At 50.7% G+C, this 10,452-nt stretch overlaps 1 protein-coding gene across 1 annotated transcript in view; it reads right to left on the bottom strand.

Annotated features, from left to right (window-relative positions):
* Positions 1-7,986: 7,986 nt before the first annotated feature.
* MPZL1 (myelin protein zero like 1) overlaps positions 7,987-10,452 on the bottom strand; it is a 42,264-nt gene continuing 39,798 nt past the window's right edge. The window contains exon 6 of the mRNA XM_066261064.1: positions 7,987-9,373. Within this exon, the coding sequence (XP_066117161.1) occupies positions 9,272-9,373 (102 nt within the window). The 3' untranslated portion in view covers positions 7,987-9,271. The remainder of the gene's footprint in view (positions 9,374-10,452) is intronic.

Here is a 10,452-nt window from a genome sequence, read left to right as displayed (position 1 = left end):
GAGGAGAGAGACCCTGGCTAGACTCCTTTTTAAGAGAGGGCAGATAAACCACGACGACTGCAGGGACAGAGAGGAGTGGAGAGGTGACGATATTTTTTCTAACATGGGCCTTTGAACTCTCCTCCCTGCGTCTAGGAACTCTCAGAGGTCTGGCAGAGGCTCCGCCTCCAGCAGTATGCCACGTATGTGCTCAGAAAGTGCTTATGAGTTAAGGAGCCTATTAAATAACATTTTCAATTGATGATCTCAAGTTAATTCTCATAGGAACCCTTAGAAGTGGGAACCTAATATTTATCGAATGAATAAACTATAGGGGTCCTCATGGAGATCACCCAAATGACTTACCACCCACCGTAGTGGGTTGTACACCATCTGTAGGAGGGTGACAAGGAGGAATAAGAAACAGTCTGCACAGCCGTTACAAGTGTGGGTCTGGGACCTTGCTGGGTGGGATCTCCATCCTGCCCGTTGCTAGCATTGTGTCCTCGGACAACTTGTCTAACCACCTTGTGTCTCCGTTCTTGTTAGTGAAATGTGGGTGATAATAGTACCCAGTACTCATAAGGTCAATGTGAGTTAATTCAGGCAAAGAACTCAAAACTCTGCTGAGAGAACAAAGGAGCAATTAAAATATAGACCTAGGGTGGATAAAGCGTTGACCTGGAACGCTGAGGTCACCAGTTCAAAACCCTGGGCTTGCCTGATCAAGGCACATATGGGAGTTGATGCTTCCTGCTCCTCACCCCTTCTCTCTCTTTCTCTCTCTCTCTCTCTTCTCTAAAATGAATAAAATATAGACCTAGGCCCTGGCCGGTTGGTTTAGTGGATAGAGAGTCAGCCCGTTGTATGGATATCCTGGGTTTGATCCCCTGTCAGGGCACACAAGAGAAGCAACCATCTACTTCTCTTCCCCTACCCATCCTCCTTCTCATTTTCTTCCCCTCTTAAGGCCAGTGGTTCGACTGGTTTGAGTGTGGTCCCCGGCACTGAGGTTGGTCCGAGCGTTGGCCTCAGGCACTGAAGATGGCGTGGTTGATTAGAGCGTCAGCCCAATATAGGGGTCACTGGGTAAATCCTACTCAGGGCACGTGTGGGAGTCTATCTCCCCTCCTCTCACTTAAAAAAAAATAGAGCTATAAAGGGCACTTGAAGAACAAAGTGCAGAGACATGCACTTTAATGCGACTCTAGAAGGTTCTAGGAGGTTTCCCGGGAAAGGAACTATAAAGCTCAGCCAGGTGAAGACTCCTGGAGTGGGACCGGTGTTTAGTGCTTGAGACATTTTGGAGGCCATGGAGAGCTGGCATCCTCCCACCTGGTCCAGATGGAGCTCTGCTGAGTGGGAGGGGGTGAGTGAGTGGAGACAGAGGGGGCGGGTAGGCGCTGGACCACTGAAGGCCTATGGGCCAAGTGGCTTCACTGTTGGGACTGCAATCTGCCAGCAATAGAGGAGTAACTGAGGAAGCTTGACACAGAACAAGTGCATGGGCCAGGCTCCTCTAACCACCCCTCTGTGGAGAGTGGACTGGCAGAGGGAGACAGACGGTCACTGCTGCCAGCTTGGTCTTAGGACAGCGTGCTGTAAGGAAGGGGCAGTGGAGACAGAGGTCACAGCACTGCACGGTGCATGGGGCGCTGCAGCAATAAACAAGTTGAACAAGTGGCGGAGCCTGTGCTCCCCCCCCATCAGAAAGCAGCAGTCACCGGGGGCCACCCTGGCAAGTTGTACCCCCATCCCCACCCACCATGCCTCCACAGCAAGAGGATAGGGATGTGAGGAGACTTTGTGTGCATGCGCGCATGTGTACCCGGGCACACCCACCTAAGGCTGCCACTCCTGCACCCCAGCACTTCCAACAGAACTTCCTGTGGCACGGAAGGTCCCGCCTCTGCAATGCCTGGTGCCACGCGTCGCTGCTTGCCCTTGAGATGTGCTTCGTGTGACTGAGGATCTGAGTTTTACATTTGATTTAATTTCAATCACTATAAATTGTAATGACCTCATGTGGCCCATATACCGCTTCTGAATATGCATTTCTCCAGCCAAGCGGACTCCGGGATGCCTAACTGGTGCTCAGCAGTGAGGTCAATGTTAACTTGCAGCCTCGCTATCTGTCTTGGCTGGGCTGCCTCCTATTTTCGGTCCCTTAGCCTCCACAGGAAGGGACCGCATTTTGCAGTGACCTGAATGCATGCCCACGGCCAGGGAGGAGGCCTCAGCATGGCCTTGGCAGGGCCATGATCTAAAAGCTTGACTTGAAAGAGACACAGAACACGTACAGCAAGAACCCCAATCTTCCATTTTCTCTGGTGGGGTGTTTAGAGGCCCCGGATGAAAGCCTGTCATTTCCAGCCAAGGAGCTCTGTTCAGAAGTTACTTAACTCCCCTCCCTCGGGCTTTCCCTCCACAGCCCCACCTCAGCATGAGCCGAAGTGAATCCCTCCTCTGCCAGAGCCCGGGCGTCCCAAGGCGTCCCATCATCTTCCCCTCCGCCCCAGCAGCTTTCTCCAGCAGTGGCTTGCGTGCAGAGCAGCAGACAGACCGGGCTCCAACTCCAGCACATCCAGACGCGCTCTGAGCAAGCCACCCGGGCTGGCTGCTGCCGGGCCAGCCAGCACTACTAGAACGGGTCTTCGTACAAGTCCCACCTTCCTCTGGTCTGAGTGCCCCTTCTAAGAGAGCCCCATACAAATAAATTTAGGTTTTACGTTTCTCTTTATCTAGCTGAAACTGTAATTCAAACAAATAAACAAACACCCACAAAAACCCTTCTCTCTCCAAAGCTGAAGAAAGCGAGGAGAAACGAGTCCTTGAGCAGGGGTGTGTGTGGGGGGGCGTGTTGCTCTGCCCTGCCCCCCACCCCTGCAGCAGGGCAGCCCGCAGCCACAGAAGCCGAGGTTCCTTAACGCCCCGGAGGGCAAAGAAGCCACAAATGCATTAGCTGCACAGCCCTGAAGGGCAAGGTTCCAAGTCAAATGTGGCAATATTATTCCTGCCAGACTTCCTCTTCCCAGAGGCAGGGAGCTAAAAGAAAAAAAAAAAAAATCCCAGCCCTTTCTCACATTCTGAAACACGAAAGGTCAGCTCCACGAGGCCAGGACGGCCAGTCAAATCCCAACCGAGCCAAGAATGGACAATGGTTCCACATCCTGTTTGTAGGAGAAAATGAAGCTGGAAGCAGCAGCTCCCCTGGGGGTGGGGTGGGGGGGACTCCCGCAGCTTGAGCTCGAGCGGCTGGGCTTCCTTCCTTGTGTACACAGCCCAGGCTGCGGCAGGTGGCAGGTGCCCAGGCTCCCGGTGCTCTTCTCGCAAACCGAGATGCAGCCAGATTGGTAGCAGCGGCCCTTCCAACGGCTGCCCCGCCGCTTTAGGAGGGTGTGAGGGGGGCAGCTGGGCTTGGTAGCCATGGTCACTGCCCCAGACATGAGACCCCACTTCCAAGGGGCCTGGAGGCCTGTCTCGCCCTGGGCTGCCTTTGACTTCCATTTGGACTTTCTTCTGTTTGTTTATTTAATAGTTAGTTCCTAAGGACAGGTGACCATTCCAGCATCACTTGTGATACACAAAAACAAGAGAATTTCTGGGAATGACCTATGTACCCAGACACTCAGAAATGGTATAAAATATACTATGGTTCATCCATGTAAGAGAAGGCCCGGGCCAGCGTGGCCTTGGCAGGGCCATGATCTAAAAGCTGGACTTGAAAGAGACACAGAACACGTATAGCAAGAACCCCAATCTTCCATTTTCACCTCCACCAGGTGAGTCAGTTGGTTCTGGGTTCGTAGGTGGGGGTTAAGAGCCAGGGGCCTGTTCCTTTTTTTTTTTTTTTTTTGTATTTTTCTGAAGCTGGAAACAGAGATAGACAGTCAGACAGACTTCCGCATGCGCCCGACCGGGATCCACCCGGCACGCCCACCAGGGGGCCACGCTCTGCCCACCAGGGGGTGATGCTCTGCCCCTCCGGGGCATCGCTCTGCCGCAACCAGAGCCACTCTAGCGCCCGGGGCAGAGGCCAAGGAGCCATCCCCAGCGCCCGGGCCATCTTTGCTCCAATGGAGCCTCGCTGCGGAGGGTAAGAGAGAGACAGAGAGGAAGGAGAGGGGGAGGGGTGGAGAAGCAGATGGACGCTTCTGTGTGCCCTGGCCGGGAATTGAACCCGGGACTTCTGCACACCAGGCCGACACTCTACCACTGAGCTAACCAGCCAGGGCCAGGGCCTGTTCCTTTTGCGCTCACAGTGGAAGCCAAGGGGAGAAGCGAACTGCAGGGTACCGGGACCCCGATTTTGTCTTTAAAATGCGCAAGGCAGTTTTGCTGGGACCCCCATTTGGATCCTAGTGTGAAGAAGCCATTTGTAAAATGTCATTTTTGAGACAAGGAAATTTGAGCACAAACCCAAAATTAGATGGCAGCAAGGAATAGTTTGTTTGAATGTGTTTTTAAAATGTCCCCACTAAAGTGTGACGAGACATGGCGGGGCGCGGAAGTGCCCGTGTGTTTCAAGACGCACACCGAAGAATGTAGGGGTAGAACCGGTGTGGTTTGGGGATTGGTTTTAAAATAATTCAGAAAACAGGAAAAAGACAAAAAGGATGGGTGAAGTCATTGAAGATGGGTATGCGGAGGTTGATTTTACTCTTTCTTTTCTGCATGTTTAAAACTCTTCATAATTGCATATCTTGAATAGACCGGAAGAAGTGGGGGGAGTGGCACTATAAAGCAGGTGGTCAGTCCCTAACGCCACCTCCACCAGGCGAGTCAATTGGTTCTTTTTTATTAATTTTTATTTTATTTTACAGGGACAGAGAGTCAGAAAGAGAGATAGATAGGGACAGACAGACAGGAACGGAGAGAGATGAGAAGCATCGATCATCAGTTTTTCGTTGCAACACCTTAGTTGTTCATTGATTGCTTTCTCAAACGTGCCTTGACCGCGCACCTTCAGCAGACCGAGTAACCCCTTGTCCAAGCCAGCAATCATGGGTCCAAGCTGGTGGGCTTTTTGCTCAAACCAGATGAGCCCGCGCTCAAGCTGGCGACCTCGGGGTCTTGAACTTGGGTCCTCTGCATCCCAGTCCGATGCTCTATCCATTGTGCCACCGCCTGGTCAGGCATCAATTGGTTCTTAAACCAGCTAGCACTGCAGTCTTTCAGAGGGCTCACAAGGGAGCCTGCGGCCTCAGCACGGACAGTACCTGAGGCTCCCCCTTAAACACGGTGCGGCCAGCGCGCTGGGGCTGAAGCCACCCTCAGAAACAGGCATTTCTTCGGTGGGCATGTGCCCTGAACAGCTTAGAAAGGAGCCCCAGCAGCAGGAGGAAACACCCCAATACTTAGCGCCAATGTGGGAGAAACCATGGTGACCGGGAACCCACAGATCCCATGACTGCAGCCCCACGTGCTGGGGGAACACCTCTGCTCTCCCCAGATCCCCACGGTGGACAGGGGTCACGTGAGATCACTCCCCCACGCGGCCCTGCCTGCTGGGATTCCTCCTCTCGCAAGCCAAGAAAGCCTCTGCACACAAGGCTGTGCAGGTCCAGAGCTCGTCCCCAAGGTACAGTGATTTATCCAATTGAAAGATCACTGGAAAATCTCAGGGCTTTGTCAGCAAGACTGCATCAGTGACAGGGCTCTCATATTGTCTTGTGACCCAAGATGAAGGCCCCCAGGCACCTATGTCTCTGCCACTTACACAACTACTTCTCTTATCTCGTCCCACCCAGCTCCGCAGAAACTGCAGGCTGGGCACCCAGCATCCAGCGGTTTTATCTCAATAAGGAAGTGAGGCTCCTATCTTGAGAGGTTAAGACCAACGCCTCGGGTCAGACAGTGCCAGCCTGGCCTCCCTGGACTTTACCGGGCAAATCATATCCCCTAAGCCTTTTAGGAAGACACTGTTTTCCTAAAAGTGGGTGTGGAATGAACACCAGTGTGAATTCAGTGCCGGAGAGAGTAAGAAACACACAGTGCAGGCACACAGGGTTTAGTTATGACAATGTCACCTTCTGTTACCCCTGCTCTGCGGCAAGCTCCAAGGAGCTTATCTTGTTCATTGTTTCCTCAGGCTGCCCAGGACAGTCCTCTCTACAGACTTGGTTGAATGGATAAATCCATCCATCCAGTCAACATCAAACACCTGCTAAGTGCCAGCCAGGCAATTGTCTACTCACAAAGGATGGAGCAATGAACCTTAGGGCAAAGTCGGTGCTTATGTTTCAGTGGGGGAAACAGGAGAAAAACAGAGCAGGATTAAGAGGGACAGGAGAGCAGAGGTGAAAGTGAGGTTGCTCTTTTTTTATATATTACAAAGATCTGAGAAGGTGATAATGAGGCAGAGACTTAAAGAAAGTGAGGAAGCAAACCAACAAATAAAATACATATATACAGAATGTGTGTTTCGGACAGAGGCAATGGCATGTGCAAAGGGCCTGAGGCAGGCCATGTATGGAATGAATGAAAAAGCTTTTAACTTTTTTTTCTACTTAATTAAAAATGAACACACAACACCATTTGGTAATTGAAAAAGGTATATTAAAATATTCACAAAAGTACAATTGTAAAAGGAAACAAAAAATAATGACCTTGATGGTTTTCCCCTAGCTGGATACATTTCCATTGAAAAGCTACAGAAGGTTTTGGAATTTTATCTCTAAGGAATCCCTTCTTGGTGCTGCCTTACAGAGATCATGTGTAATTTTAAGGTCTCATTCTGCCAATAAGAAAACCTGGAAAGGGCTTCCATTAGAAGTAGCCCCACTGTTGTCACCTGTGGCCAGGGACAGGAATGCGGGGACACAGGAGAAAGGGCCCCAGGACCCACAGGGAGGCGGTGTGAGGTGAGGAGGAAGCACTACCAAGTCTGAGCTGCTCGGCAGACACGCCCGTTGCAGAGCCAGCTGGGCAGGTGCCGAACAGTCTGAAGGGCGTGCGTTGGGGTGGAGAGGCCCAGCGTCAGGCAGGATGCGGCATGGGGAGCTAAGAAGAGAGAGGCCTGTCAGTGTCCTTAAAGGGAATGCTGGCAGGGCCGTGGGTGGCAGTTCTCAGTCCTCGCAACAAAATCAGGACTCTTGCTACAGGAGGTACCAGGAATGTATAGTGTATTCACAGGGCCTGGCAAGGAGAGGAAAAGTGGATGCCCCTTTTCTCTGAAAAAAGGGACTGTCAGGAAACATCACATACAGCCAGCCGCACACTGGCCTCTGGACAGTGCGTGTCACTTCTGCCCACCATAGTCCTGCCATCCTGCATCCGATAGCAACAATGCAATGTCCCGCGCTCCCCCGCCACACCCCAGCATGCGCGGAAGGTCTTCTGAGGGCTCTTGCTGTTTTCAGACTAGATGCAGGCAAGTTTTAGAGGAGGCAGGCAGGCCCGTGCGGACGAGCTCTCGAGCTCTTGGCATCCCTCGCTTGCGCTGGGTCCACGAGCCACACGAGCGAGGAGGAGAGGCCGCTGGGCCACACAGAATGCAGAGTAGACCCCCAGCCTCAGGAGACAGCAGGCAGTGTGTGCACACAGCCCCTGCCCGGGTCAGGTTCAGGGGAACGCAGCGCCAGCCTGGCGGCCTGGGAAGAGCCAGCCGCCTTGCAGAAAAGAAAAGACCACACGTCTCTGGGAGACTTCTGACGCTCAGACTCCGGGATCTACACTATCACCTCGCAACACCTTGGAAGCTAAATCCTGCTGTATTCCCTTAAGGATTCTCTTGGAACTCAGCCTCCAAACTCCCTCACAAAGACGCCAGGAGCCGGGAAGGAAAGGAAGCAGTACGTGGTGGACTCCAACTAAAGGGGGAGGAAGAGGAACACCTGCCCATCACGCCCCATTTCCCAAATGCCCAGTTTCCCAAACGGAGGCTGGGAGGGGGGGGTGTTGTCCTGTGACATCCCCCCCCACCGACCTGTGGGCTTTCAGATCATTTTAAATAAATTAAAAAAACAAAACTAAAAGCACTCTTGTAACACAAAATAACCCAGGAAATGGAGGGATGACAAATATGAAGTGTTTAATGATTTCACTTTGCTTTTCATTCCCAGCGAAAACAGAAATCACAGGTTTGAGATGGGGTAGTGGGGGCGGTTGTGAGCGGGACAAAATGAGTTATTGGGAAGTGCACCCCAGCTGTCTAGACTTTTCACCTCACTATTCAGCAACTCCATCAATGGAGGAAGAACATGGAAAACAAACACAAAGTACCTAAATGGGAACAGAGGAGAGATTTCCACAGGAGAAGTACCAGCCCTACTTGATCTCAGAACTCTATGATGTGTCACCCCTCAAAGGTCCTTGAGGCACCATGAAGGGACGACTGAAGCTTTTAGAAAGATGACCCCCTAAGAGAACGTTGTAGAATCCAGCAGGCTGACCACCTAGTTGTCCTGCCTCTGTCTGCTGGGAAAGGGCCAAGACTCCTCCCCTGTGGCTGTGTGGGGACGCTCGTTTCCAGCAGGAAGGACTTTGGAGAGAACGTAACTGACCCCTCCTCGCCTCCCTGGGCAAGGCCTCAGCTCTCTGCTTCAACTCCGTATCAATGACACTGGTCTAAAAGTACCGAGAGGGACGTGACCTCTGGCAGGTACCACCCGTGCGGATCCCACGGTAATGAACACACAAGCTGATGTGAAAGGGGTGTGATGTTCAATTCACATGTGCAGCATAGGAAGCAAAAAAATGCCCTGGATTTCAGAGAGAGATAAGAAACCTTGACAACAACAACAAAATTTCTCAAATATTCTCCAAGCGGCACACAGCTGATGGGTGTTTCCTAAAAACGACACCCAAACATTCAGAGCGGACAGTGGGTGATGGGCCACCCTAGGTACGTTTCCCTCGTAGTATCTTCATCCTCCAACTACAGTAAGTGCTAGAACTGGTTAAGCCCTTTAATAAAAAGGCCATGTCTATAGGGACACTAAAAGACTGCTACCTCTCCAGTTAACGCAAACCACACCTAAATGATATAGGTACAGGGATATTGCCAAATTTCCCCACAACTGTAATGACCCTGAATGCAAAAAAAAGAAAGTACAAAAAAAGCAGCAAGACAATTTTTATATATGTAGAATCATACCATCTTTTCGTCATGCACCACTGGCTCCTCGCATCAGCAGATTAAATAGAATATTTATACAGATCCTTTATACACATCCTTTTCCCCACTCGGTGCCTGCCCCCGTCCAAGGCCGCACGTGGTTATGGGCTACATTTCCAGACAAGAGTCCAGTTTGAATTTGTTTCTCGCTTAGGATATGATCTGGGTCTTCTCTTAATTTTTCCGGATGTCAGCATACACCACATACTCGGACTTGTTGATCTTGTCACTGTGATGCCCGCCAGAGTGGTCTAGCTGCGCGTATATGACTGGGCCCTGGAGAAGAGAAGCTGGATTAGAGGTCTGGAACACCTGGAGGTCCCTTCAGGTGCAGTGTAGCCGCAATAATAAAACTGATGGCATTTAGGGGCCCAGGGCGGAGTTTCCCTCTCTAGAATGTCTTCAGGAAGACTTCTTAGGAACATTCTGTCCAGAATTGATTTTAAAGCAAGATTGTCGCCAACTGTGACATGATTCTCTCCACTTTTGTATCCGTTTGGAAACTTCTATAACAATACAATATTCCTTCTCAAGAATTATCCTTATCATAAAATACCTGTCACAGAATTCTTCAACCTTTCTAAATGGGACCAGTGTCTGAAGGACTGAGATGGATACTTCTGCCAACCTGAGACCCACCGAAATCATGAGCTCCAGAGTGATCCACACAAGAGACCAGCAAACACGGTGCCAACCACACAGACAGACCGAATGGTCAGTTTATACAAATGGGTATGTAAAAAGATTTCAGATACTCTTCCACATATACTTACATTGTATGATTCTTTTAGTCTGATCCTATCATAACTAATAAAAATACTGCTTCTTTGACATCTAAAATCACATAACAGTTTTTCCCATTTTAAAGTAAAAAAACAAAAACAATAAAAACCCAAAAGCCAGGATGTATGGACATGTACAGAGAAACCCTAGATGGACTAGAGGAGAAGAGGTAAGACTGAGAGGTGTCAGGTCCCAGGAAAGCCAGGGGAGGCTGGGCTCCTGGGGGCAGTGGTGTGCCCTCTCACTCTTGGGGGCAGAGGTCTGAGCAGAGGCCGCAATTCAAACATCTGACAGGTGGCTGGCTGCACACCAAGACCTGAGAGTCCCAGAGAGTCTAAAATTATAAACGGCAGCAAGACAAACAGAAGAGCCCTGGTTTCAGAAGAGAAGTTTAACGTGTCCCAGTCAGCCTCTCTCCCACTCCTGGGACAGTCTTCCTGAGAAGTCTACTATTGTACATTAGCTTTCAAATTGGAAACCATCAGAACAGGAGCCAAAGGCGTGTGGTTTACAATAAACAACCTTTCTGGTAGCTCAATAATCCCATTTTACTGTATGAGGTGCAGACACCC

This window comes from Saccopteryx bilineata, chromosome 2, assembly GCF_036850765.1.
Source record: "Saccopteryx bilineata isolate mSacBil1 chromosome 2, mSacBil1_pri_phased_curated, whole genome shotgun sequence".
Lineage (NCBI taxonomy): Eukaryota > Metazoa > Chordata > Mammalia > Chiroptera > Emballonuridae > Saccopteryx > Saccopteryx bilineata.
The sequence above is the reverse complement of the archived record's forward strand: the minus strand, read 5'-3'. Positions and strand labels throughout refer to the sequence as shown.